The sequence below is a fragment of the Microsporum canis genome, genomic scaffold, assembly GCF_000151145.1.
Source record: "Microsporum canis CBS 113480 supercont1.8 genomic scaffold, whole genome shotgun sequence".
NCBI lineage: Eukaryota > Fungi > Ascomycota > Eurotiomycetes > Onygenales > Arthrodermataceae > Microsporum > Microsporum canis.
The window spans coordinates 1373900-1401886 of record NW_003299162.1 but is presented as its reverse complement, the minus strand read 5'-3'; the positions used below and the strand labels follow the sequence as shown (position 1 = coordinate 1401886).

At 48.8% G+C, this 27987-nt stretch overlaps 8 protein-coding genes across 8 annotated transcripts; 4 read left to right on the top strand and 4 right to left on the bottom strand.

The window, feature by feature from the left end:
• Positions 1 to 700: 700 nt before the first annotated feature.
• Positions 701 to 1689, bottom strand: MCYG_08456 (conserved hypothetical protein; the record flags this gene model as incomplete). The annotated part of the gene is made up of 3 exons (XM_002843327.1): positions 701 to 994; positions 1045 to 1394; positions 1446 to 1689. The coding sequence occupies 3 exons, from the start codon at positions 1687 to 1689 to the stop codon at positions 701 to 703; spliced, it is 888 nt and encodes a 295-aa protein (XP_002843373.1).
• Positions 1690 to 2008: 319 nt separating this feature from the next.
• On the top strand, positions 2009 to 4374 carry MCYG_08455 (conserved hypothetical protein; the record flags this gene model as incomplete). The annotated part of the gene is made up of 3 exons (XM_002843326.1): positions 2009 to 2485; positions 2549 to 3161; positions 3269 to 4374. 3 exons carry the CDS (start codon positions 2009 to 2011, stop codon positions 4372 to 4374), a joined length of 2196 nt encoding a protein of 731 aa, XP_002843372.1.
• Positions 4375 to 5338: 964 nt separating this feature from the next.
• MCYG_08454 (n-alkane-inducible cytochrome P450) lies at positions 5339 to 7107 on the bottom strand (the record flags this gene model as incomplete). The annotated part of the gene is made up of 5 exons (XM_002843325.1): positions 5339 to 5757; positions 5855 to 6407; positions 6490 to 6800; positions 6825 to 6979; positions 7034 to 7107. The coding sequence occupies 5 exons, from the start codon at positions 7105 to 7107 to the stop codon at positions 5339 to 5341; spliced, it is 1512 nt and encodes a 503-aa protein (XP_002843371.1).
• A 459-nt stretch (positions 7108 to 7566) lies between these two features.
• On the top strand, positions 7567 to 9635 carry MCYG_08453 (cytochrome P450 monooxigenase; the record flags this gene model as incomplete). The annotated part of the gene is made up of 9 exons (XM_002843324.1): positions 7567 to 7713; positions 7826 to 7873; positions 7978 to 8070; positions 8164 to 8209; positions 8264 to 8544; positions 8620 to 8683; positions 8859 to 8930; positions 8972 to 9306; positions 9342 to 9635. 9 exons carry the CDS (start codon positions 7567 to 7569, stop codon positions 9633 to 9635), a joined length of 1380 nt encoding a protein of 459 aa, XP_002843370.1.
• A 415-nt stretch (positions 9636 to 10050) lies between these two features.
• MCYG_08452 (enoyl reductase) lies at positions 10051 to 11136 on the bottom strand (the record flags this gene model as incomplete). The annotated part of the gene is made up of 1 exon (XM_002843323.1): positions 10051 to 11136. One exon carries the CDS (start codon positions 11134 to 11136, stop codon positions 10051 to 10053), a length of 1086 nt encoding a protein of 361 aa, XP_002843369.1.
• A 1097-nt stretch (positions 11137 to 12233) lies between these two features.
• Positions 12234 to 24488, top strand: MCYG_08451 (nonribosomal peptide synthase; the record flags this gene model as incomplete). The annotated part of the gene is made up of 3 exons (XM_002843322.1): positions 12234 to 12684; positions 12769 to 22692; positions 22912 to 24488. 3 exons carry the CDS (start codon positions 12234 to 12236, stop codon positions 24486 to 24488), a joined length of 11952 nt encoding a protein of 3983 aa, XP_002843368.1.
• A 220-nt stretch (positions 24489 to 24708) lies between these two features.
• On the bottom strand, positions 24709 to 26334 carry MCYG_08450 (cycloheximide resistance protein; the record flags this gene model as incomplete). The annotated part of the gene is made up of 3 exons (XM_002843321.1): positions 24709 to 24963; positions 25019 to 26048; positions 26126 to 26334. 3 exons carry the CDS (start codon positions 26332 to 26334, stop codon positions 24709 to 24711), a joined length of 1494 nt encoding a protein of 497 aa, XP_002843367.1.
• Positions 26335 to 27092: 758 nt separating this feature from the next.
• On the top strand, positions 27093 to 27965 carry MCYG_08449 (nor-1; the record flags this gene model as incomplete). Its single annotated transcript, XM_002843320.1, has 3 exons — positions 27093 to 27129; positions 27168 to 27838; positions 27894 to 27965. 3 exons carry the CDS (start codon positions 27093 to 27095, stop codon positions 27963 to 27965), a joined length of 780 nt encoding a protein of 259 aa, XP_002843366.1.
• Between the last annotated feature and the right edge of the window lie 22 nt (positions 27966 to 27987).

The window sequence follows — 27987 nt, the reverse complement described above, 5'->3', positions numbered from 1 at the left end:
GTATTCACCACTAGGTTTGATGTAGGCCGCAATAGAAGAGAGCAGCAAACTGGAACAGTGAGTAATAATGTTACGAAAGAAGCTATAATCAAAGGATCCGAGTATACATGGGTATCGTCAGCAATTACTGCATCCCTATTGTGGAGAACGAGACCTGATGACCTCACTTTAATGGGGTTTTCGGGATCAGTTTTATGCCTTGGGAGACCCACGGATGAAACTATTAAAGCAGTCGTATTTCAAAATTACTGCACCCAAATCAAAGGGTGGCAGATGAGGGATGGTGAACGCGAACTACAACCACATGGTAGTGGCCATGGGTGGATGAAGGCGGGTTTTCTACTTCCACGCGAAGTAAAGGAGTGCACTATAATCTGTAAAGCTTCTACAGATTCGGGCAGAGGTTTTAACTCTCTACCGATATATGAAAAGGCCTCTACTAGTATTAGTGATAGAAGATTTTTTACAGGGCCATATTAAAATAATACTAGATTGAAGTTAGGGTGTAGCGGGTTATAGTTAATATGAGATAAAATTTTATTTTAATATACGCAGGCTATCATGTTGTGCTATGCCGCAGTGCAGCAATTTTAATCCGTGCTCCCAAACACAGTGTAATCACTGGTGAATACGACTCTTGAATCATAAGGAGATTCCTTGCGCAATGAACAGAGGGAGAATAATTTGAGTGACATTCCCGCTAGCTGTTTGTAACCTCAGATCGTAGTCTTGATTCAAGTTCCATCTCAAATCTCTCTTTGCCATACAGCTCATCGCGCATGGTTCCCATCACATCTGATCCAGGGGGGAAGTCAGACTCAAAGATAGGCTCCCCTGCACCTCGCATATTAGCAAGCACAGACTGTCGGAAGTGCCATCGGAGCAGCTCATCCGAGACATGATCTTTAGTATTTGGATCGCGGCAAATAGGGTCCAATATTCTACCATCAATCCCCCAGCTGTCAGGCCCAAACTCAACAATCTTATAACCGTCCTTTGCTGTATTAGTATAGTAAAATAAGTTTGGGTTTCAATAATACTTACATCTGGGTTTATAGAGAAAAAATACTGGTTAAAGCGTGTGTGAAGGTGTCCTGCCATAAGAAATCCATTCTGAATAGAGTTGATTCTGTGCGCTACCGTAGCGTTATCCATGTTTGTTATCCAGCGTCCATAGCCAAGTTCAACCCAGAGACTCCCCTTCTCTAGTGGGAACACATGCGCAGCCTCGAATCCGGCCCAATTATTCCACTGAGCCCCACGGTTGACCTGTCCAGATATAACACATTTCCTATCTCTGGCACGGATTCCATTCCGGAATTGATCTTCTCGACCCGAAACAGAGTGACTGGCGAGCCGAGCAAACCATGGTTCATTGGTCATCCGAATAGGTCCTATATAAATCAGCTCAGGATTTGGGGGTTTCAGAATTCAGAAACCCGCACCTGTGGAGTAGATGTCATAATCTCCAAGCATAACCGGCTTGCTTGACGGTGTAATAGTTTCACCTGAGACTCTCCGCCGAATAGTCCAAGGGTGTTCCTCTTCCATGACCAAAAGCACATTGCTCAGAATCCAGATGAGGTTTTCTTCAGTGACAGAGCCATTCTGGTAAAATCCGCCAATAGAGGCGCTCGTTGACGCGTCGTAAAAGCGGACGTTTCGGTAGGCAGCTCGATCTCGAGACATACTGCATTTGCTCTGTACGCATAGGATAGATTCAGCGACGCAGAATGTACTTTTGAAAAGAGGACTTGGGCAAAACAGGAACTCCTGGTCGCTATACGCCTCACGTGATGATGTGAAGCCTGCCTAAGCGATAGAAGTAGGTGGCGCGCGCCTATACCCGCTGGTAACTCAACGGCCAGCTTGGCGGCTCTTACTAATATCCAACTAACCATTATAGGACTAGTGTTATACTTAGGAGACTTTCTTAACCAAAGATCTGAAACCGAGTATTAATGTCGCAGAATATCATTCCTTCTTAACAGAAGCTCAGGGTACTACCATGTCAACATCAAGTGATAGGTCGCGTCCTTATCGTAAGGCGTATTACTCTTGCAACTTTTGCCGCTCGCGAAAGATCCGCTGCGACAGGCCGTTGCCCTGTACCAACTGCGCCTCTCGTGGCAGAAGATGTCTTTTCGGGGCTGAAGAAGACTTGGAACAGCACCAGCATGATCGTCTGCAGCAGCCAACAGCTTCTGCTCCCTTGATGCCGTCGCCAGCATCGCCTTCACGGCCTGAGATGGCTATTACGGGCCAAGACAGTATACTGGCTGAGATACGGAGCCTGAGACAGCTGGCAGAAGACCTAGAAAAACGAGTTACGGGCCAGGCTACCACCGTCACATCCCCTCCACAGCATAGCAATGGCACCTCTTCCTCCCTGCCAGAGACATTTCCTGCTTCGCCTGGTTTCAGCCCGGTGAGCGAGGAGTTGGTCGCCCAGCTCGAACGTGTATCTATGGGCCGGGGTTCGTATGTGTGTCTTCTCTTCATAGCCTGAGCTTTTAGTATAAATTCCTCGCTTATCCTACCGGAATAGGAATCCGTCGACGGTGACGACAGTTGGGTGTTCAGGGTTGAGCAGATCCGGGCTATCCCCCGGGTGCGAAGCTGTTTATTGCAGCCCAATCGATGTATATTGCTACCGCGGCACGATGAGGCTAGAGTGCTGCTTGACAAGTTTATAAGCCACGTGAGCTACATTCATCATGTCGTTCATCACCCTTCGCTGCCTGGCGTAATCGACGAGCTATACCGGCAGATCAGCTGTCAAGAGCCCGTCAAACTTGGCCCCGTTGTGTTACTTCTCAGCATTGTTGCCAGCACGACGTATATCTGGGGATCAAATGACCCCATGCACGGGGAGTTTCCCTTCTTGTCTTCCGCTCAGGCTAATGCGCAAACTTCCTTTTGGATTAAGGCGACGTATGATATACTCAATGGAGGGCCGAACGGCCCGCCTGTTGCGCTCGAGACGATCCAGGGGATCGTTATTCTATCTTTCCTACTTTGTAATCTCGAAGGCGTCTCACTGCGATATCGTTCCCTGATTTCTACAGGATTGTTGATAGGTCGCGAGATCGGTCTTCATCGTACCGACCACGAGTCAAATGTGACTATTCACAATACCGTATCGGTGGAGATGGGTCGGCGTGTGTGGTGGTACTTGGCTACTACGGATTGGTGTGTCATTTCTCTTTCCTTGTTGCCGGTTAATATTGACAGAGCTTTCTGACAAGAGCTACCCACAGGCTCCTAGCGGCGAGGTACAGTGGCCCAGGAGAGGGCGGATATCAAACAAATCCGCAACATATGAGGGTGAAGAAACCGCGCAACATTAGTGACGTTGACTTAGTTGATGGCGGAGTCAATCCAGACTTTCCTATCACTCAGCTGACCGACATGTCGTACTTTCTCCAGCGAATTCGCCTGGCTGAGATTTCGCGCGGTATTGTTGACCAGCACAATGATTCCCAAGCCACTAGCCTGTCGAGCTATCATACCTATGCCATAGCTATGGATACCCAGCTTGAGCAGATGATTCAGGAAACCCCCTCCTTCCTCCGCCTTGACAGTTACGAACGCAATCCCGACTCCACGTCAAGCACTACCTTCATCCAAGCCTATTTACTCAATTCTATCCTGCACACCCAGCGATGCAAACTGCACCTCGGTTACCTCTCATCCAGACTAATCAACGACCCAACCTACGCGTCGCGGCGTGAAAAATGCCTGGAATCAGCACGTCACATAATCCATGCAGAGGCTCAACTAGAAAGAACTCAACATCCCTTTGTGCTAATCCGGTTACGCTTATCTGGCATCCTCTATGGCGTCTTCATGGCGGGAATCGTGCTATTAATGGATGCTTGCGTCAATGCCGGTCTGCGTCGCGGCGAGGAAGCAGCTGAAGCGCTGCGCATAATTGATGCAGCTAAAGGTCAATCGCTCGCAGCGGCAAACTTATATAACTTGTTGATGCAAGTCCTAGCTAGACATCGTGCACAGCAGCTCCAACAAGGTCAATGGGCGCCTGGATCATTTCCACTGCAGCCAGGGTTGTCTGCTGTCACTGCCTCAGCTACTCCAGTTATGGGTTCTATCATAGCATCAACATCCGGAGGGAGCCTTGAATCGCTGGCCCCTGTATTAGACTCTTCTCAAGCCGCCAATAGAGCTTTAAACGACTGTTTAGTTAGGGAAGAGCCGTTGTCTATTCCCCCGGATCGACAGGTTGCTTCAGACGACCCATCAACGTGGCATAGTAATCAACTAACACAAAGCCTAGGTGGGCTAATGGATCTCGATGGCTTCCCATGGGATGATTTACTTTCTGGTATGGACTCCACTTCGTTTGCCTTTTGAAATTAATGTATTTCCTAAGTATAAACTATGGTACCGAGGTGGAAAAATGGGGGAAATCCAACCAGAACCGGAACGTTATGACAGATAATTGCCATGCGCTCCCGCCTACTAAAGGACTGTGCGGGTGCCCACTGGGCACTCGAAAGCTCCACCAGATTTATATTGAAATTGAAGTGCCGGTTATCCCGTTATTATGCATATTGTTTGTCCCCGAGGTACATGATAACATACTTGTCTGGTTGATCCACGTCTATATCTAACTGCTCTAGTGGTATGAATAGGCCGCGCAATGTGAGTAATGGTTTAGCATCCCGGCTTTGAAATACCCTAGACGATCTAAGTTTCAGTTTAGTATAAAGCGGCTATGTCTAACAGCCAATACACAAATAATTGCAATTATTACCGACTCGGCAGCAGTTATTTAATTGACACACTCGACTTGGTTAGATCGGTGGTCAGCTTTCAATACATACAGGTGCTAATCCATGCTCTTTGTTACATTTCATATTCTACTGAGAGTACCAAACTATGGCCTTTTTTTTCTTCTTAAGATATCCTATTTAATACCAACTATCAAGACTTACGTTGTTGACACCATCTAAGTTATTAAATTGGCCATCTTGTTAAATACGGTAGGATAGGAGGACTAATAAGTTATGTTACAGTGAGTTACATTTAACTAGGATGAGGCCGTAATGGCATTTAGGGCGTTAGCCTCGCCTGCCTTCAGATGGTGTCGACAATACTGACGTATGGTTATCGATCTGCCAGGTTTAAAGAGGTTTTGGAAGTGAACAAACACCCTCATTTATCTTGTTAACCATAGACCATAAATGAGCATACTTCACCATGGTTTATTCCTCCTGCTCGGATATTAATTAAACCATACAACCGTCCGAAGAGTGTAAAGGTTAAATACCCATTATCACATGCATATATCACATCATCACGATATCTGCATTCTCTATGCTGCAGTGACCGCAACCTTTACCCCTCTAGTGTTGACAGGGCCGGCCCGCATAACAGGAACATAGCCGCCAGGGTCACGGCTCTCAACACACTTGAAACGTATGCAAAATCGTGCAATGATATAGCTAGCCTCTGTCGTTACCAGGAGCTGAGCAGGGCAGCGCCGCGGTCCACCTCCAAATGGCACAAAATTCCAAAATGGCCGGAGGCCAAACCAACGATCAGGTCTGAACTCATCGGCGTCTTCGCCCCAGATGTCTTTGTCCCGCTGCATCACATTTTTGTTCACCTGTACGACATCACCCTTCCTCACAAGGATGGGTGATTTTCCGTCTTTGCCGCCTCCAAGTGGGAGTGTAGTGTCTTTAACACAGTACCTCACTTGCATTATACCATTGGGGTAGAGCCGATGAGCTATAGGCGGTAGTGGTGAGCTGATGAGTCAACGTGTCTACATACTTCGCGGGAGGGGAAGGGAGGGGAGGGAGCCTGAATGGATGAGCAGACTTACTCTCGTTGAGCACCGCTTGAAGATATTTCATATTTCTCAGGCACTCATATGTAAGGGCCGCATTCTCTCCGGCAGACAGTACTTCCTCCCTCACTCTTGCATAGACGTCAGGATACCGAGCAAGGTTCCAGAAGATATTGCTGATGAAGATGGAAGTTGTGTCATTGTTCGGCACAAACAAGAGCAGCATCTCTGACCGCAGCCGTGCTTTATCCTTGGGGACCTTACGGACCATAGACCAAAGCAGGTCAGTTCTCTCAGTCTTTGACTGAAACCTGAAGGTAGATTCCATGTCATTTGCGCCTCCGCTATTTTCCTCTTTAGCCCTTTCAATGTAGGCTCGGTCGACTTGGCGGTCAATAAACTCATGGACTATCTCGATCGCATTCAACCAACGTTTCCACCTAAACATCCACAGCCACTTGCTCATCTGCAGACGCAGGCGCAAGCCGCGCAGAATATCAGTCATAGCCCAAGCTATTTCTGCTCTTTCTGGATAAAGGAGGCAGCTAATGGACTCTCCAAACAGGAAATGGGTAGAAGTGTCCAGAAACTAGATATTTTCTAAGGGTTAGCGTCATCCTATGTAGTCCTCTACCTAGATAACCTTTGGTTTAGTGAGAGGAACTTCATACCCAGCGCTGCATCAAAATCTGCATGTCAAATGTGGATCCATCAAGGGGAATCAGACTCAGAAGGTTATCTGTGTGCTCCTTTAGCCTATCTGTGTTCGAAAAGGCCTCCCGCAAGAAGTACGGCTTGATCAGGAGCCTGCTGAAAGCCCAGTCGTGACCGTCGGTGGTGTTAACACCCTTGTCAGCGAAAGGCATGCTGGCTCCTGTCCTGCGACGCAATGGCTCGACCCCAAAGTCGTTCCAGACCGTCGCTGATATGGCTTTCATATTCTCTGGCTCAATGGTGTGGATGACATGTCGGCCAAGGAAGTCTATAGTGAATGTCTTTGACTTACCTGGCCCTGTCTCGTGCAATTTTCGAAGCCAGAGAAGAAACGTATGATCCCGTAGTGCCTTCGCCATTGATAAAGCGATGTCAAACCCCATAATAGGAATCCATTGCGGGTAGCGGGGAACTGCCTTACACCCCTTTCGCCATTCATTCCATGACCTTGAGAATCTGGATATTGCTAAATTCGCAGTAAAGAAGAAAGCGATGACATACAATAAATAAACCAGCTTAGGCGCTGCCTCAATTGTCATATGTGGGATTTCAAAGCCCCATTTCGCCAGAACCATTGTGGAAATGTGGAAACGGGTGATAACCCATCAAATTAACTTAGGCTCCAAATTGGTACGTTTTACCACAAAGGAGTTCTACCTACTATCGAATTTATGAGCTTCCCGTTAGAAGTAGAAGGTATCAGCCAAGGAATATTACACCAATTGACAGATGAAAAAATGATATCAGGATTTGTCCGTAATCTGTTGTCGGCCGGGGAGTTAATGCAGAGATTCGGGGAGATAACCACCGCACCATATTTCCGACTACCCATGGGAGAACCTCACCTTACTAAGCTTGTATAGAGAGCCTTCCCGGTTACCGTTTATGAATAATTGCATGTTTTGGTGTCCGGATATCTTCTGTCAGTATCAGCTGCATTATGATTGAAATACCATGCTGAACCTGGGCTCCCAATGTCGGAAGCATAGGTAGTTAATCGATAACAAAACCAGAGTTATCTTAAGTTGTTAATCATGAACTTCACGCGACAGAGCTTCATCAGCTTGGTGTATCCTGGCCCTGGAGATATGGAGGGGCTAGATAATGCCCTACGCTCGTTCATCCAGTTTCTCGGTGTCGGCCTTTTCACCCTTGCCTTTTTCCTTTGGCGTAATGGGAATGTGAGTAGATTTCACCCTAGATAGTCGGCGAAATAAGACCGGAGGGAAGAAGTAGAAAAGGAAAAGATAAACCTATATTTGAGCCCTTGGAACTGCTAACAATGTTCAATAGCAAATTAAATGCATCGATATAGACGGGGTGCAGATGAAGGAGATGAGTGTTAGCCCAAAAGCAGCCGCCCTATTTACGTACAATTGGAACCCTGAAAAACCCCTCTGGATTCGCTCTATCTTTCGCTAATAACAGGTATGGGCAGGCCACAGGTATCTAGGCAGGGAGAAGAGCTAGCACACGACGAGCCATATCTTATCCGTGATGGCAATTATCAAGAAGTTGTTCTGCACACGGCAGAGCATGTACGGGAGTTCTTGCGCAACGACGCCAAAGGCATAGACAGCGCTTGTCCTGAACAATTCCATGGAGGCACAGGTTTCGCTAATGCTGTATAGATCATTTTCGGCCAGAGAACTTGGGCTTTGGTGATTACTTCTACCGGTTTGTAGACACTGTGTTCCCTAGATCTGCTGAAGGTATAGAAACTGATAATAGATAACTTGGGGGAAAGCGTACTTGGACAATGTGTGGGAGCCGTTAGCGGAGAACAGTGGCGAGTTATCCGAAGCTATTTCGATACAGCATACACAAACAGCGCCAGCTTAGCCATGCTCCCATCTTTTCAATGTGAGGTTTCTAAGTGGTTGTCTGCGCTTAAAAATGATTCTCTCCGTTCCGGAGTGGGTAGGTTAGTTGTGCATGCGCCCACATCTTGCAAATCCTTGACATTGCGGGTTATACCCCGGAGCTTCTATGGCGAAGCATACAATGAAGCTGTAAGTATTTTTCTTCTTCCTCTTCGTGAAATCACCAGAGCTGATACCTGATTCATTTCATCTTCATCTTTCAAGGCACATGGAAAGTTGAACCATATCAGCAAGCTTCAGGCGCAGGTTCTCCGGTACGCTATAACGGGTAGATGGCAGAAGCATAAGTGGTTCAACTTGCTTCCGACGTACTCGAGGCGGTTGTTAGATACCTACAACCGGGACTGGCGTGTCTTTAATCTTGAAATGCTAGAAAATGCACGAAAGGTACATACGGAGTATATCCCGGCCATAGGCTTCGTTGGGTCTGACATGAGAGGCAGATGGAATTAATAATTCCGGCAGAGCATGCATTCAAAGGCGTGCAGCCAAACAATGCAATGTCTATGGAGCAGGTATAGACATATTGGACCTAGTAACCATGAGAAATATATAGCTGATCTCTCTCTTGTCCAGTATCTCCAAACCATTGACGAGATGCTCTTCACCAATATTGAGGTCACCGGCAGTATCTTGGCTTATATATTCAGCCAGCTAGCCAAGCATCAAGATTTCCAACAGCGGCTTTACGATGAGGTTTTGGCCTCTAAGTCCGCAGGAGAACTGTATCTGCGTGGCTACTTGGGCCAACAAAACACCCTTTTGCACTACCTGACCTTGGAAAGCGTACGGCTGCGGCCTGCTACTTGTAAGGGCTTTTCAGCTTCCTTCCATCATCGCTCAGATATGATCGCTGACCAGGACGCTCCGCAGGGTTCTCAGCGCCAGAATGTATCGCAACTGACAAAGTAATCGGGCGTTACAAGATTCCGGCCAAGACACCAATTGTAATTGACGTCCGTCGCCTCAACACTAGCGCCATGACCTGGGGTCCTGATGGCACCAAGTTTCGCCCAGAGCGCTTTGCTGCCCTCTCACCAAATCAATATCGTTACGGATTCATGCGGTTCGGCGTCGTGTCCGGTAAATGTTTAGGCAAGCACATGGCGGAACTGTTAATGAAGGTGGCCATAGTCACCGTCCTAGAACAGTACAAAATAGGGGAGATGGAAGTTTGCATCGGCGTCAAACAGGGGGACTTAGCCTTTATCAGGCGCTAACAGCTGTGAGGGTAGGTATGAGAATGGATCTAAAGGTGACGAGGTAACTAGTTATTGCACACAAAATCACCTTCTATTTGCCGACACATTTATATAGCATCCATTATATCATATCAACTATTAATTTGACTTTTATACTGTTAAACAGTCTGAGTCTGCTGTAAAGGGTAAAAAAGTTGTAGTGTATACCTAACTAACAGAATTTCTAGTACGGGAGTACTTTGTAGATAGGCGAGGAGAACTCGATCTCAGGCTGACGAGAAAAATGCTGTAGAGGAAGAAATAACGCCTCCCCCTAACCGGCCATCCCTTTGACATGGGATAACTAATATATAACCATATGGCGGTGGGCTTCGGACTCCAACGCCAAAAAAAAAAAGAAAAAGAAAAAGAAAGAGAAAGAAAAGAAACGTTATCAGATTGAGATATTGTACACTAACTTTACTCCGCTCATATCGCCTTTCCGCACTCTGTCGAGGCCATTAATCACACCATATAGATTATGCATGCCTTCCTCTACCGGGTGTGGATATATCTGTCCGGGTGAGTCAAGGATAGCCTGTACACTGTGGCACCAGTCCTCGGCAAAAGATAGATCCCTGGGGCGTGCTGGTCTTCCAAACGGCCTGGGTAAGTTTATGGCCTTTCCAAACATGGTATATACCAGGATGTAGTCGGGTTGTATGTCACGGCGTGTGTGGGCACGCACAGGGAATGGGTTCAGCCCCATGTATCTACCACCGAGGTGCCCCATAGCTGCATAACAGATTCTCATGGAACCAACATCAGCAATACAGTCGAGTGCATAGGCGAGAGAGTCAGCGGTGTACCGTTTTATATCATCAGCACAGCTGGGAGACTGGTAATCGAAGACCGCCTGCGCTCCGCGTGCCTTGACCATGTCGAAGTTGCGTGGAGAACAAGTGCAAACTGGCACAAAGCCCGATTTGCGGATCATCTGCAAGGCTATAGCACCACAGACCGTGCTTCCGCCGTAAACAAGCACGTATTTCGGAGCAACTTTGGATTTTTCCGGTGATGGTCTCCCCCCTTGCATAGGCTTCGGGGACATGATAACGGGTGTCACGGCAGCGGCTTCCCTCGTTTCACAGGCTCCCCCAGCCTTGTTGAAATATGGTGGTGGGAGGCGCAATGCATGGTAAAGTGCCATGCCCACTGTAGGAAGTGCAGCACCAAGCGTAGCACCTTGTTGGTACGACAAATGACTGGGGAGCACAAAGACTAGATCCCCTGTCGCGGCCACATACTCGGCAAACGCCCCATTGCTCGGACGATCCACATTGTTCCCCAAGACACAGCCAAACACTGGGGTACCGACTTTGAGCCGATTATTCTTGACCAAGGGGCCAATCTTAGCCACATCGCCTGCAAACTCGCAACCGGCAGTCGCCCCAACAACTGGTGACATATCGAGAATCTTGACGTCAACAGGATTGATCCCCACACATCTCACACGAACGAGGATTTCGTCCTCTTCCATCGCTGGCAGAGGACATGTCTCATGCGCTTCAATTTCGTTCAAGCCTTTCACCCTTAGAACTCGCTGGGATATTGGCAACGGATCCATTTAATATGAAGAACAATCAAATACTATGATGTAAACTAAAGATGCGGAGTGAGAGGGTGCAATCAGGTGGACATATCTCTTCGTCTTTATCAGTCCCATCTGCCTCCTGGCAAAACAGATCTCCTCTTGTGGGTGTAGCGAATATCTTGAAGAGAGACCTAGCCGTGTCCTCCAACGCATGTGTTTCTAAGTATGTATATCATCTTGCTGACGGCGTTTAAGGGTGCCACGTAAGCACGGGGAGACAATATGGAGGAAACCACTCCGCCCCCTATTGTGAGGCTCGGGGAGATGTCGGAAGTAAATATTTGTCCCCCTGGACCACAACGGACAAAAGGCCTGATGTCGTGTGCGCGAGTACATTACATAAGCCGCTAGTGAATTCATGTGACTGAAAAAGAGTTTGTGCTTAGTCAGTAAGTATGCCTTAGCTTTCAAGACTTTCAGCGGTTACTTCAACGACATCCGTTCCATGACTTGACAACTCCATCTAGAGCCCTGTTTCCTACCTTTTACATTGGCGTTTATTTTTGATTGTGATGTTATAGACCCCTTCATAAAGAGCGGAGAGGCGATATGGAGTTTGAATCCCATGGAAGCCCCTATTCCTTTCCTGGCGTGGGTTAACTATGCTTGCCGGGGAGATAAAAATGCAGGTGTCTTTTCGCAAGGAAGCACCGCAACAAACGTATCTACATTGATATCGAGCTCCCGAGGTTAGGTATCGTCCGTCCGGAAGCATAGACCTCAAAAATATGGTTTCGGGTGAATCTTTAGCCTTGAGTAAACTCCGTTGTAAACCTCCGTGCTTTCAACGGCCACACAGGAAACTTGGGACAGCCGACATAGGAACATATCAAGAGGATGGATAGGAGTATCAATGAATTTCTGAAATACAATTTACTTGTTTACTGTCAATTTCACTTAATCAAGACGCTGTGTGTATCAGGGCAACTTGAGCTTGTATACCCTTACCTGCATACACTATCTAAACATAATATTGGAGCCGTATGTCGGAGCCAGTGGGCATCATCGGCTCAGCTTGCCGCTTCCCAGGCGGAGCAGATTCACCATCTAAGCTGTGGGAGCTGCTAAAGGATCCAAAAGATGTTCTACGCGAGTTCCCCCTAGACAGGCTGAATCTATGGAGCTTTTACCATCGCAACGGCGAGTATCATGGCAGCACTGACGTACAAAACAAGAGTTACCTTCTATCACAAGATATCCGCCTGTTCGATGCCCCGTTTTTTCGCATAAGTCCCTCGGAAGCGGACTGTATGGATCCTCAGCAGCGCATGCTTCTCGAAACGGTGTATGAGGCGCTGGAATCAGCCGGCTGCACCCTTGATCAAATACAAGGCTCCCTAACATCAGTTTACGTTGGCCTCATGAACGGTGATTACGCTGATATCCAGACGCGTGACATTGAGACCATAGCGACTCATCATGGCACCGGTACACGTAAGCGAACCTCCTCTACACTAATCAGAGTGTATTATTTTATTCACGCAAAATTGGACATTAGTAAGCTAACATAACGTGTAGACCGCAGCATCATATCGAATCGTATATCCTACTTCCTGGATCTCAAGGGCGCATCTATGACCATAGATACTGCCTGTTCTAGCTCCTTAGTTGCTCTTCATCAGGCAGTACAGAGCTTACGACTCGGTGAGAGCGATATAGCTATTGTGGCAGGCGCTAATCTTATACTCGATCCAACCATGTACGTGGCCGAGTCGAAGCTACACATGCTCTCTCCAGACTCCCGTTCCCGCATGTGGGATTCGGCAGCCAACGGGTATGCCCGCGGGGAAGGATTCGCTGCCGTTGTTCTGAAACTACTAGACAAAGCCATTGACGATGGAGATCATGTAGAGTGCGTCGTTCGCGGCAGTGCTGTCAACTCAGACGGCCGGACCGCAGGGATCACGGTCCCTAGTGCTACAGCCCAAACCATACTGATCAGGCAAGCGTATAGAGACGCCGGTTTGGACCCCTTGATTGATCGCTGCCAGTATTTTGAAGCTCATGGGACTGGAACCCCAGCAGGGGATCCGGTTGAAGCAAGGGCCATCCGGGATGCCTTCTTCCCCGAGGGGAGTGAAGATTCAGTCCTCCCGGGGAATCTGCTGGTGGGTTCTATAAAAACAATCGTTGGACATCTTGAAGGCTGTGCTGGACTTGCCGGAGTGTTGAAGGCGTCTCTTGCTATGCAAAACAGAACTATCCTGCCCAACATGCTCTTTTCCGAGCTGAACCCGGCCATTACCCCCTTTTATGACCGTCTCGAGGTTCCGACAAAGATATCTGAGTGGCCCGAAGTCCCCGTTGGCTCGCCCTTGCGCGTCAGCGTCAACTCCTTTGGCTTTGGAGGCACCAATGCTCACGTCATTCTTGAAAGCTTCGATTGTGGGGAAGTAGCACAGACACGGCAGGATGATGATAAAGACGCAACAACCGAGCGCTTCGTAGGGCCGCTGATCATATCTGCAAATTCACGTGACTCGCTCTTGCGATCTGTCAAAGAATATGCTGATTATATCCGCAATAACGTGCAGCTTGATCTTGCTGACATTGCTTGGACGCTGCAGTTTCGACGGACACAGTTTAGCAACAAACGTGCTTCCTTCTCAGGCGCCACACGCCAGAAACTGCTGTCATATATGGACGTCTTTGTTGCCGACAATATGGTGTCAACTAGTTCGGGGACGGGGGCTATTACTAGTGAAAATCCCTTGTCACTACTTGGTAATGATACCCCTGGGATCCTTGGCATTTTCACCGGTCAAGGTGCACAGTGGCCTTCTATGGGCCGCAATTTAATTCTGCACTGCCCGCTCTTCCGTGAGTCCATCACCAGGTGCGAAGCGTCGCTGGCCTCGCTAAAAGTTGACCAGCCCATGTGGTCTCTAATGCAGGAGCTTCTCGCAGAAGGGGAACGGTCTAGGGTCCACGAGTCCGCTATTTCGCAGCCTCTTTGCACGGCTGTCCAGATCGGACTTGTTGACCTCTTACACGCTAGCGGTATCTCCCTGCGTGGCGTAGTCGGCCATTCTTCGGGTGAGATTGCCGCTGTGTATGCGGCAGGCATAATATCAGCCAAAGATGCTATCCGAATCGCATATTATCGTGGTTTCCACGCCAAACTGGCCAAAGGTCCTAAGTGCGAGCGTGGCGCTATGCTCGCTGCTGGGCTATCGTTTGAGAGCGCAACGGACTTTTGTGCAATACCAAAGTATAATGGACGTGTTACTGTTGCAGCCTTGAATTCCCCGTCCAGCATCACCTTTTCGGGTGACGCAGATGCTATCGGCGAGCTTAAGAATGAGCTGGATTCCCAAAAGACGTTCGCCAGGAAATTGAATGTTGCTACGGCTTACCACTCGCATCATATGGCGCCCTGTGCGGAGGCCTATCTCAACTCCTTGAGGGGATGCAATATCCAGGTCCATCGGCCAAGTGAGGCCTGCATCTGGGTCTCTAGCGTGTACGGAAATACACATCCCCTCCTAGATGACCAGACTGATGACTGTCTTGCTGTTCTGAAGGATCAATACTGGGTAGACAACCTCCTTAGCCCCGTTTTGTTTGCCCCAGCTTTAGAATGCTCCCTCTACAGAGCCGGACCCTTCGATATTGTGACTGAGGTTGGGCCACACCCCGCACTTAAGGGTCCAAGCACGCAGACTCTCAAGGCTTCATTGGGCTCTTCGCTGCCATATTTTAGTATTATGCGACGCGGAGATGATGAAGTCGAGGCTTTCTCAGGAGGCCTGGGCCATCTATGGGAACATTTCGGTGCGGCGGCGTTGATTGACTTTGATGGACATCGTCAAGCTTTTACACGCATTGACCAACTGAAAAGCACCAAGGCTACTACCACCACACGACTTATCAAGGGGTTGCCCTCCTATTGCTGGGATCATAACAGAAAGTATTGGAAAGAGTCTCGCATTTCACGCAACTTTAGACTCGATGACCGAAAAATCCATGAAATACTTGGTCGTAGAGCAACTGATGATACAGCTGAGCTACTACGATGGCGCAACATCCTTCGCCTGACTGAGCTGCCTTGGGTAAGAGACCATGCCTTCCAGGGTCAGGCTATTCTTCCAGGTGCGGCATATATCTCAGCCATTATTGAGGCGGTCAAGGCTTTTGTTAGCGACAAAAACATCAAGCTCGTTGATATCTTTGATTTCAAGATCCCCAAGGCTGTTGTCTTGCAAGAAAATAAGTCAACCGAACTCACAACTACCCTCGGACCCGTTGTTCGCAAGGCTGACAGCGTGTGGTCAGCCGAATTTTCATTCTCCGCAACCGTAGCGGATGGCCTGGTGGCTATACCTGAGAGAACATGCTACGGCCGAGTTGAAATCCATGTTGGAGAGGCTGACTTCCATTTGCCGTCTCCCGAGAGACCACCGCCTAACCTAAACGCTCTGAATATTGACGTATTCTACAAGGCTCTTAAGGAGCTAGGCATCGACTACAGGAGCTCGTTCCGTGCAATCAAGTCGGCCCAACGAACTGTAGGCTATTCCTCGACTCTGGCGGCTTGGGATATTGCGGATCTCGGCAGTTCATATTCACTGCATCCTGCGATACTAGATGTCGGCTTCCAATCGGTGCTGGCGGCACTTGCGTCACCGCAGACCGGCCAGATGTGGACCATGTATCTCCCCGTGGGAATTCGAAGGGCAACCATTCGTCTGGGGCCCCTCTCTCACGCTGGAGCATCTACAAAGGATACTGAAATTAAGTCTCGCAGCTCAGCCCAAATAACCTCTTTATCGAGCAATGGTGTCGAAGGTAATTTGCAGATCGTGTTTGGCTCATTTGTGGGTGTGCAGGCCGAAGGCATTGAACTACAAGCGACGGGAGACCCTCTAGCTGGCGCAGACCGGGTGCTTTTTTCCAACACCATTTGGGACAGTGACATCTCAGCGGGTATGGATAAGGTTGTGCTGGAGTCGCCAACAGATCCAGCGACTGATGATGAACTACTCGAAGCGCTAGGCCGCACCTCTCTCTACTACTACCGAGTCCTACTGGACGAAATCTCTCCACGCGAGATGAAGAGCTTGGCGTGGCATCACCAGATGTTCTGGCAATCGGCAAAGCACTGGGTTGAAGAGGTGAGAGCTGGACGTCACCCAAGCGCTAAGCGCGAATGGCTAGACGACACTCGTGATGCCGTGTGGAAGCAAGCCGAAAGGTATGAGCACACCGTCGACATTCAAATTACCCGCAGCTTGGGCGAGAGGCTGTTGTCCATCGCGCGTGGTGAGACCCAGCCACTGGAAGTCATGATGGAAGGTGATATGTTGAGCAGGTTTTATGTTGAGTCCTACGGGCTCGATAGCATGAACGACCACATTGCACGCGCCGTTGCGCAGATAACCCATCGATTCCCGCAAGCAAACATCCTTGAGATCGGTGCCGGCTCTGGAGGGACTACCAGAAAAATACTGCGTGCGGTAGGCAATACGTTCAGGCACTATACCTTCACTGATATATCGTCTGGGTTTTTTGAAAAGGGGGCCGCTAAGTTCGCCCCATGGCAACGGAAGATGACTTTTAAAGTCTGTGACATCGAGAAGAACCCAATTGATCAAGGATTCGATGAGGAGGCGTACGACATTATCGTGGCGGCTAATGTTCTCCACGCCACCCGCTGCCTCTCTGACACGATGCGCCACGTTCGGCAGCTATTGAAGCCAGGCGGTTATCTGGTAATGATGGAGATCACGGGTGACCTCCTCCGCTTGGGTTTTATCATGGGCTCGCTACCGGGCTGGTGGCTCGGGCCTCAACTACGTGATGAGGGTCGCCAGTGGGGCCCTGGAATCTCCTGCGTGCAGTGGGATGACCTCCTGCAACGCACTGGCTTTTCTGGTGTCAACCATATGGCGACAGATAATCCCGATCCCCATAAACAATATGTATCCACGCTGATAAGCCAGGCTGTCGATGACGAGTTTGCGCTGCTGCTCAATCCGCTAGCCGGTTTTAGTCCGATCCCAGCATTACCCCATAAGTTGCTGATACTAGGTGGCGAGACGCTTCACATTGCAAAAGTAACCCAAGAGCTGAAGCGAACACTCAACCCTTTAGTAGCTACCATCGAGACCATCTCACGCCTTGAATATATCAACATTGGCCCTGAAGAAGAATTGTCTATCATCAGCTTGACAGAGCTTGATTATCCGCTCTTTGCCAGTCTGATGACGGCCACAAGGCTGAAAAATCTGCAGACCCTTTTAAAGGCCTCGTCATCCGCCCTCTGGGTGACAGCTGGATGTAGAAATTCTAGCCCAACGTCCAATATGTTTGTTGGCATCGCTCGGGCCCTGCGCGCTGAACGAAGCGATATCAACTTACAGCTCCTAGATGTCGGAAATCCGACAGACACGAGCGCCAAAGTACTAGCAGAGCATTTCTTGCGGCTAGTTCTGGTGAAGAAGCAAGAGTACGCTGATAAACGAATGCTGTGGACAACCGAATCTGAAATTGCACAAGAAGGGCAGACTCTGCTAATCCCACGCCTTGTTCCCGATAAACTACGGAATGAGAGGTATAATGCCTTGCGCCGTGTTATCATCAAGGAAGTTACCTCGGCAGACACTGAAGTTGAGGTCGAGGCCAGCGGGAGCATGGTTTCGCTACTAGGAGTAGACTCAAGGCTCTTCCGTCGGTTAATGACACCTTCAACTTTAGAACAATTCAGCCTCCACGTCCATCTGTCCATGGCTCTTCCTCACCCAGGCCAGCACTACTTCTTATGCTATGGCACAGTCGGATCCATAGTTGGACAGGAGGCCTTTGTTCTCTCTCGGGTAAATCGGTCTGTCATTCTCTGCAATTCCCAAGATGCTCTTTTGCTCGATTCGGCATCATCAGGTGAAAAAGGAGATAAACAATCAATTCTCGAAGCCCTTGCTGCACAACTTATAGCCCGCAATTTGGCATCTATTCTTCCTCGAACAGGAGCCGTCTTAGTGTATGAGCCACCATCTGAGGCCCTTGCTATAGCCATCGAGTCAAGCAGTCTGTGGAAAGGACGTCAGGTATACTATGCCACATCACGAACGGATAGATCTATGCCTTCCAGTTGGATCTCCGTTGATCCTTATATTTTTGGCCGTTTCATCAGACAGAAGTTTCCAGATGACATTACCGCCGTGGTTGACTTTTCTTTGTCAGATTCTTCTAGTATTTTAGCCGTTGATGCCACCAAATCTGTCATCAGGCGCTTCGAGCCATCTCTCCTCAAGGTCAACAGCCAAGAACTCACTAGTGCGTATTGCGATGCTCTGCCAACCATCAGCCATGGCAAGTCGGTAATAGAAACTAAAGCTATTCCGCTTAATGCGCTTTCCGGAAATTCTTCGTCCATCCTGGCGTACCCAGCCGTTATTGACTGGCGCAGGTGGCAAGATAAGGAACCAACCATAGTCCAGGTCAAACCACTTATAGCAACCGGAATCTTTACATCGTCCAAAACTCATCTCATGGTGGGTCTCAATGGCGACCTCGGCCAGTCTATCTGCGGCTATATGGTCAGAAACGGAGCTCGCCATATAGCCATTGCAAGCCGACGCGGTGAGGTAAACCCAGACTGGCTGGAGAGCATGCGAAAAGACTACCGGGCAAATGTCCGCGTTTATAAGATGGATGTAACAAACCAACAATCTATCCGTTTGGCGCTAGGCTTGATCAACACCGAGATGCCCCCGATTGGAGGAGTAGCCAATGGCGCCCTAATACTTCATGACAAAATGTTCATGAACATGGATGCGGAATCCTTGAATAAGACGCTGATGCCGAAGGTAGACGGCTCCATATACCTAGATGAGGTCTTCTCGAACCTAGACCTCGATTATTTCGTGCTCTTTTCATCTGTAGGCACTGTTGGTGGTAATCGTGGCCAGGGCAACTACCATGCAGCAAATATGTTCATGACAAGCCTCGTTGCAAACCGTAGACTTAGGGGCCTGGCTGCTTCAGTGATCCACGTTGGTATGATACTTGACGTTGGCTACGTCGCAAGGCAAGACCGCAAGTTGTTTGAACACATGCGGAAACAAGGCTTTATGCCAACATCTGAGACCGACGCTCACTTCCTCTGGGTTGAGGGTGTGCTAGCAAGCCCGGCTGACTCGCATCTTGACGCCGATATTTGCATGGGCTTCGAATTTTTCGAGGATAGAGGGGACGATTCGGCAAGACCGCCTTGGTACCATGATTCACGGCTCTCGCACTTTATCACGCAGCCTGAAGAAGAGACGAGTGATGCAAGGCGAGCCATTGGTCATTCACTACACATCAGACAGAGACTAGATGGTGCCAGGTCTGTAAAGGAGGCGCATCTTTTGTTGCAAGAGGCATTCTCCTCTAAACTCGAGGCGATGATGCAACTTGATGCCGGCACCGTCAACATTGATGTTCCTCTTCTGGACTTAGGCTTTGACTCACTCCTCGCTGTGGAGACACGCACTTGGTTCTTGAAAGAGGTGCATGTCGACGTACCGGTCCTTCGTTTTCTCGGTGGAGACACCGTCAGAGAAATCTGCCTCGACGCATCCACCGATTATCTCACTTCACGAGCATCGAAAAATGCAGAAAATAATAAGAATAAAACAGCCACTGACACATGTGGGATAATAGCCTCGGAAGCGGGCGAGCGACCCCAGTTGAAATTTGCAATATCTTTAAGCGATAGCGACCAATCGCTCCAGAACCCGTCCCCAAGCTCAATCTCTAACCAAGCTATAATAATGTCGACTATTACCGATGAAACTGAGGCATCTGACACGTATGTTACTATCCTCACAGACAGACATGGGGAGATTAGCGAAAAAGCACTGGAAAATTCAGGTATTCAAACTTGCGCTCATGTTCAGGTTCAAGACCCAGTCAGGGTCGAAACAATGTCTTACGCTCAAACTAGGCTCTGGTTTCTTGGACAATATTTAGACGACCCAACGACGTGCAACATCACCGTCCAATACGTGATCAAAGGTGAGCTGGACATTGATCAGCTTTGCAAAGCATTGGAGAAAGTCGTTAGCCACCATGCCAGTCTGCGAACGTGTTTCTACACTGACGCTGAGACAGGGAGGCCTACCCAGGGGCTCCTGCGCGCTCCACACCCATCTTCCACTCTCAAGTATCTCCAGGCATCAAGTCGCAAGGATATCCAACTCGAGTTTGACAAGCTAGCAAATTACCGGTGGGATCTCCATAATGGAGAGACGTTTGCTGCAACCCTGTTCCCAAGTAGCAAAGACGAACACATCCTCATTTTTGGTTACCACCACATCGTCATGGATGGTGTGAGCTGGTATACTGTCCTTCATGACCTAGACAAGGCCTATACCTCAAAACCACTAAGCCAGCAAAGCAAGTCATATATGGATGCCTCGATAGAGCAGAGATGTGCTGTTGAATCCGGTGCCTACGACAGGGAGATTCGCTTCTGGGAAGATATGCATGCAAAACTCCCTGATGTTATACCCCTTCTCCCTCTGTCCTGTGCTCGACGGCGGCAGCCACTACAACGCTACCAGAGCTACACATTCACGCGGGATATTGGCAGCGACCTGGTCGCCAAGATCAAGGACGCCTGCAAGACTCTAGGAGTGACACCTTTTAACTTATATCTTTCAGCTCTGCAGGTGCTCCTCCATAAGCTTCTTGATATTGATGACCTGTGTATTGGCGTCACAGATGCCAGTCGCAATGATCATGAGCTGGCCAAAACGGTCGGCTTCTTTTTGAATATACTCCCGCTACGTTTCAAGGTTCATCGGCAGGCTTCGTTTGCTGACCTAGTCCGGCAAACATCTCAGAATATATTAACAGCCCGTAGCAACGGCCACGTTCCGGTTGACGTGATCTTGGAGCGGCTCAGCGTCCCGCGGGACCCTTCCTTTAGCCCGCTCTTCCAGGTCGTATTCAACTATCGCATAGGTGCCATGGCTGAGGCCACCATAGGGAAATGCCAAATGTCAGTTGAGTCCATTCGCGATGCCGAAAGCCCCTTCGATCTCGGTTTTGGCATCTATGAATCTGCAGGAGGTTCATGTGGCTTGCAGATCATCACTCAAAGCTACCTTTATGACCCAGATGCTGCTGCGTGTCTGGCCCACTTGTACATAAGTATTCTTGACATAATTTGCTTAGACACATCTCAGATGCTTGGGCAATATGATCCATTTGATATGGGTGCTAGGAAAGGGGAGGCCTCTGTTAGAAAGGGACCACGCAAGGCTTGGGAGTGGCCTCCATCTCTCTCTGAGCGAGTGAATGATATGATCAGAATTCACAGGGACAGCGTTGCTATTGTCAACGCTGAGTGTCCCCAGTCTCTAACCTATGGTCAACTCGGGAGCCAAATACGCTCGGTAGCCTCTGCCATTCAGAAAGAGGACCCTACCCTTCACTCACGCATCGCCGTGTTGTGCCAACCGTCGATGGAACTAATCATCTCAATGTTGGCTATCCAGCAGATGGGTCATGTATATGTGTCATTAGATACAAATCTCCCAAACGAACGCCACGTCGCAATCCTGACTGATTGTAAACCTACCGTTCTCCTCTGCCATGATAAAACTTTGGCATCAATCCCATTACTTAATAACAAAGGTTTCTCTATTATCAATCTGTCTGCTCTATCTACTAATTATAGACTCCCATTATCCTTCCAAGCCGATCTGTACGATCCAACTCTCTCTGCCTTCCTTTTCTACACCAGTGGCTCAACTGGTCAACCAAAGGGAATCTATATCCCCCAATCTGGGATTTTGAATCATATTGCGCATAAAACCGACTATCTATCTCTTCAAAGAGAAACTGTCCTTCAGCAAAGCTCTTTCGGTTTCGACATGTCCCTCACCCAGATATTTGTTGCTCTTGCTAATGGGGGAACCGTTGTCATCGCCCCCAAGGCTTCTCGTGGTGACCCCATCGCTTTGTCCCAGCTCATGCTTGTTCACGGTGTGACAATTACGATTGCCACACCATCTGAGTATGCCATGCTGCTCCGCTACGGCCAGGCACAGGTACAACAGTGTAGTAGTTGGAAGCATGCTTGCATGGGAGGCGAAACTGTGACGAAACAGCTTGTGCAAGCATTTGCTGAGCTTGGAAACATGAAGTTACGACTGACGAATTGCTACGGACCTACTGAGGCATCACTTGCTGTAACGTTTGACAACCTCTCCCTAACTCTCGCAAGTGAAATGTCAGAATATGCCTCAGTTGGCACTGTTATTCCCAACAACTCGGTATACATTGTCGATGAGTTTTCTTCACAGGCCGTACCGATTGGGTTCCCAGGTGAAATCTGTATTGGCGGTGCAGGTGTGGCAATGGGGTATTTAAACCTTCCTCATCTCTCTGCGTCAAAGTTCGTGGAGGATCCATTCACTGATACGGCCGACATACAGAGGGGTTGGTCACGTATGTTTCGGACAGGTGACCGTGGAAGGCTTCGTACGGACGGGAGTCTTGTTTTCATGGGGAGGCTGGGAAGTGATAGAATGGTTAAGCTACGGGGTCTGAGGATTGATTTGGACGATGTAGCAAACACCATGGTACGGGCGGCGGGTGATGTGATAGCGGAGGCTGTCATTACGATTTATGGGGAATATGAGGAGAAGATCCTAATTGCGCACGTAGTGCCATGTCCGGGGAGAAAAGGAATGGAGCTAGCGAAGGGAGGATGGAGAGAGATAGTAAGGCGACTGCCTCTTCCAGCTTATATGCGACCATCACTCGTCATTACGGTGAATCATCTGCCGCAAACACCGAATGGGAAGGTTGATCGAGGAAGCCTTGAGGCGCCAGACTTTCAAACGCTAAAGCAAGTGTGTGTGGAGAATGAGGAGACGAAAAAGTTATCACTAGAGGAAGGGGAGCTTCGTTTTATATGGGAAGAGGTGCTTGGAGAGTCCTTGACGTCGCACAGAGCTGAGCTGACATCAGAGACCGATTTCTTCATGGTAGGCGGGAGTTCTCTCTTGTTAATGCGGCTTCAAGGAGCCATCAAGGAGACGTTAGGGTTGGTGGTGCCTGTTATTGAACTATATCAAGCAAGCACATTGGGTCGCATGGCAGCACGTATTCGAGTTGGGAAACAGCATCAGGAGCCTACAGAAGAGATTGATTGGGAAACAGAGACAGAGTACGATATTCCGTCATCATATATTCCCACCATGCCAGACAGGCATACAATGCAAGAATCCAACCGCGAGATCCTGATAACAGGGGCTCACACATTTCTCGGCTCTGAGATCCTCCAAGCGCTCATTAACGATAACAGTGTCAGACGGGTCCATTGCATAGCACTTCCCAGGGCAGCTGGCAAGAGAATAGTTCGATCAAGTAAGGTATCACCATACCTAGGCAGCCTTCAGGCCAAGTCACTAGGGTTATCCCCAGACGAGATCTCGTACCTGCAACCCCGTATCGACCTGATTATTCACGCCGGTAGCGTTGGGCATTGTCTAAACAACTACTCCTCACTCCGCCTGCCTAATGTTGGATCCGTCCGCTGTCTCGTGGAACTGGCCCTCCCCCGCCGTATACCCATACACTTCATCTCCTCTAATCGGGTGATTCTCCTCTCTGGCCATCAAAAACTTCCGCCCATTTCAGTTGGCCAACATCAGCCCCCTACTGACGGATCAGAAGGCTTCACGGCGTCAAAATGGGCGGGCGAGCGCCTGCTCGAGAGAGTCTCCCAAGCAACAGGCCTCGACGTGACAGTCCACCGGCCTTGCGCCGTCGTGGGGCCTAACGCCCCTAGTGAAGACGCACTTAACGCATTATTACACTTTGCGGAGGCACAAAACTCAGTTCCCCGCTTTCATAACCTTGCCGGCTACCTTGATTTTGCACCAGTCACAGATGTGGCAAGGAATATTTCCAATTTTGTGCTCAAGTGCCAGTACCTCGACAACGGCTCTTTCCATTCTGGAATTTGCGCTATGAATATTGCTCCACCGACCGGGGACTCTTCCATGACAATCGTGCACTACTCAAGCGGAATTGAAACGCCTGTATTAGACTTCCGCGGCCGCATGGAGACATTACACGGCCGCGAGTTTGATGAACTGGATTTCGCAGAATGGATGCATGAAGCTATCAAGAGAGGCATGGACTCTCTGATAAGTACATACTTAGAGAGCCTTATCGAACAGGATCGCATCATTAGTTTCCCCTATCTTGGTGAGGCGCTGGGAGAAGGACTGTGACTTTCCTTTCCAGGTACCTTTTTTTCATTTAAATCTAAGGAGGTTATGTTAGGTACACATAGATTCTCATGTACGGCCTAGCAATGAAGCTAAATTTATATACCGTATCTACTGATGATGGATATTTACAACTTGGAGTTACAAGGTAGATTGGGGTAAGACTTCTCCCATATGTGATAGGTTGCAGGCTACGCTTTTATATATATTATATATATACCCCTCAGAACTTAATCCCAAAGCGCTTTGACTCGCGCAGTCGCTGTCCATATATGTAAAAGATGAAAGGAAGTGGAATGAATGCGACAGCAATAAACCCAAGCAACGAAGTCCCCCAACCAACCCCCAGCTTGCCATACATGGCAGGTCCCGCGAGGGGCAGAAATGTTGCACAGAGGCAGCGGAAAATAGTGCTCGAAGCAGTCACCGAGGCAGCATAGACGGTGTATGCGTCGACAAGGTACAAAGTGCTGGCCATCTGAATGGAAGTTAGAGGCGAGGATAATATTTTATAATGGAAGGGGTAGACTAACATATGTGATAACCATGCCGCCCCCGAGAAAACCAGTTCCAATAATGGGTACGATCCAGTGCAATTTGTTCTCGGACGTCCAGGCATACCAGAATAACCCTGTGGGTACGAAAATACCTCCAATAACTATGGTAGGGAGGCGGTACTCTGGCTTGGTCTTCCCGCCATGTTTCTTAGTCAAGTAGGCAGAGAGTTTATCCGATACGGCACCGCAGAAGAAAACGCCAAAGATGGAACCAATACCTATCCCTAACGTTGCCAGGCCGGACGGGCCACTACCAAAGCCGTATTGCTCACCAAAGACTTGTGGAAAGGTGGTGAAACACAGGTACAGGTAGCTGTAAACAATGGCGGCGTATAGTGATAAGGAGAAGACGATAGGCAATAAAAGCATCTTCAACGGACGCAAAATAGAGAAGGCGAAGAGCTGAGATGGTGTTTTGCCGGTATCGAGGGCAGAGCGAAGTTTCATGTTACCCGTTTCTTTGCGCAAGCGCTCCGTCTTATGTTTGACCAATACGAAAGGATATGACTCCTGCATGAAGAGCACAACCATTATAGCGATTGGCGCGGTGGCAATGGCCATTAGCCAGAAGGCCCAACGCCACCCTGCGGTGGGTGTCAGGTAGCCGCCAACGATGGGCCCGATAGATGGTCCAAGCACGGCACCGATAATATAGGCAGCCATGGCTCCCGCGCGCTTCTCCTGTGCCACCATATCGGCAATAGAGCCCGTTCCCAGTGTAACGGGGCATGAGCCCGCGATGCCGGCAAGGAGTCGGAACACAATCAGGGCTGAGAGGTTATTGGCCACGGCGCATGTCACACTGAAGATGAGGAACAGGACGATGCAAACCTTATACAGAATCGCGCGTCCGTACATTTCAGACAAAGGGGCGATCATGACAGGGCCGAAAGCATAACCTAGCAGATAGATCGTGGTGGCAAATGTCAGGAGTGTCTCACTGCCGGCGTTAAAATACATCTTGATATCGGCTGCAGCAGCGGAGCTAATAGTCGAACCAATAGGTCTGCATAGAGGAAAAGAAAAAGAAAATCAGCAATTAGGATAGAAGATTGGCTGGAGGTAAGAAAAGGTGGAATATACGAGAGCAATGTCATTGTCGTCACCATGGCGATGGTAGCTGTCTTCTTGCCTAAAGACCAGTTCATGGGATTATCTGGGTCGTTTGGTCCATCAAAGTCGACCACTTCAGGGTCTAGGACCGCATTGTCCGATCTTTTCTCCGCTGATGAACGCTCGACATCGGTGGTTGTTTCAGGGTTGCCATGAGCAAGGGTTTTTTTGGAAGACATTACCGTGTCAGTCATGCTGGTAGAGACTAGAGTTGAAAAAGAAGACTAGGAGCGGCCGGTGTCGAACTTCCTTTACTAGAGAGCGACTGGTATCATCCTTTTTATTATCTCTGATGTCAGATGAACGTCGACAGACCACAGCAGCAAAGGCTGATTTTGATCCGTGTAAATAGAGGTATTCTTGTCTTTAAATAATCACTGAGTCAGTCAGGGCCAAAACGGAAGAATCAAGCCTTTTAGCGGTTTTGCGGAACAGCCGTGACCCTCTAAATGAGCAGCCGGAGCTAGTTAACCAAAAGAGGGAACAGCAATTGGAAGAGTGGAAAAGTCCTTGCATTTCGTACAACCAAACACTTACCTAAGTAGCTATCAGTTTAGTTATATAACTAGCGATTGTTGTGTTTATTAATATAAAAACGCCCTTGATTCCTTCATTCAAATCATTTCTGTGCTCATATAATTTTAAATATAGTGTCGCAATAGAGTTATCAGATCGAGACAGGTACCCACTTTATGGGGACTATCAAAGCTTTCCGCTGTGGGTCACCATAACCCTAACTTAAAACTCCGCGGAAATCCCGCGGCGCCAGTTCCAGCCGGGGAGATAAGTGGAGCCTCCTTCTCTAAAGTCCGCGCCCTTCGACCCTCTTCGCCATCGCTAAACTATCAAACGTCTGTTTCTCAAAGAGAGGCTCTCCGGCCTCTTCACACAGTGAGACGGCTGTTTAGCCATGTAACAATCACCAACTTTTATCGAAATGAGTACAATAGTTCTTGTCACTGGAGCCACGAAAGGTCAGCAAATGTTTTGAATGTTAGGATTGGTGTAATAGTCCAACTGATCGCATCTCATCACACAGGTATCGGAAGGGGCTTCGTGGAGCAATATTTGAAACGTGAGAATACGATTGTTGTTGCAGGAGTGAGATCACCGTCCTCTGCCGAGGCGACTAGTTTGTGTCAGTTTGATGTCGCACCAGGTAGCAGGGCGATATTGGTTAAGATCGATGCAAGGTCAGAAACGGATGCGTTGGAAGCTATTCAGGTACTGCAGAAGCAACATGGTATTGGGCGACTCGATATCATTATTGCCAATGCTGGCATCTTTTATCCAGCCGCCAACCAGAAGGTCCTTGATATGAAGCTTACCGATCTCCAAGAACACATCAACGTCAATGCCTATGGAGTTATCCGGCTGTTTCAGGCTACATGGCCGCTACTCGAACAATCCGAGAAGCCAATATTTCTTCTCAACTCAGCTGCTGCTGGAAGTATTGTTGGCATGAAGGCGTTCGCCCAAGTACCGCTCAATTCCTATGCTGCTTCTAAGATGCTGGCCAATTTCTTTATCACCAAGGTTCACTTTGAGCATCCCAGCCTCATTTCCTTTGCCGTCCACCCTGGATCCGTTGTCACTGAGAACAGGACGGCTGCTGCTGAACGTCTGGGTGTATCAGTCGAGGGCATCTCGGTCGACCAATCCGTGTTGAGTTTGCTGTCTGTAGTATGTATAGATATCAAGGCTGATATTCGATCCAGTTTAACTAACAACTTATAAGCTTGACAATGCCACTGTTGCGACTACTTCCGGCACCTTTCTCAATGTTGATGGGGTACCAATTCCTTGGTGATTTTTTTTTTGCTCGGTGTGGT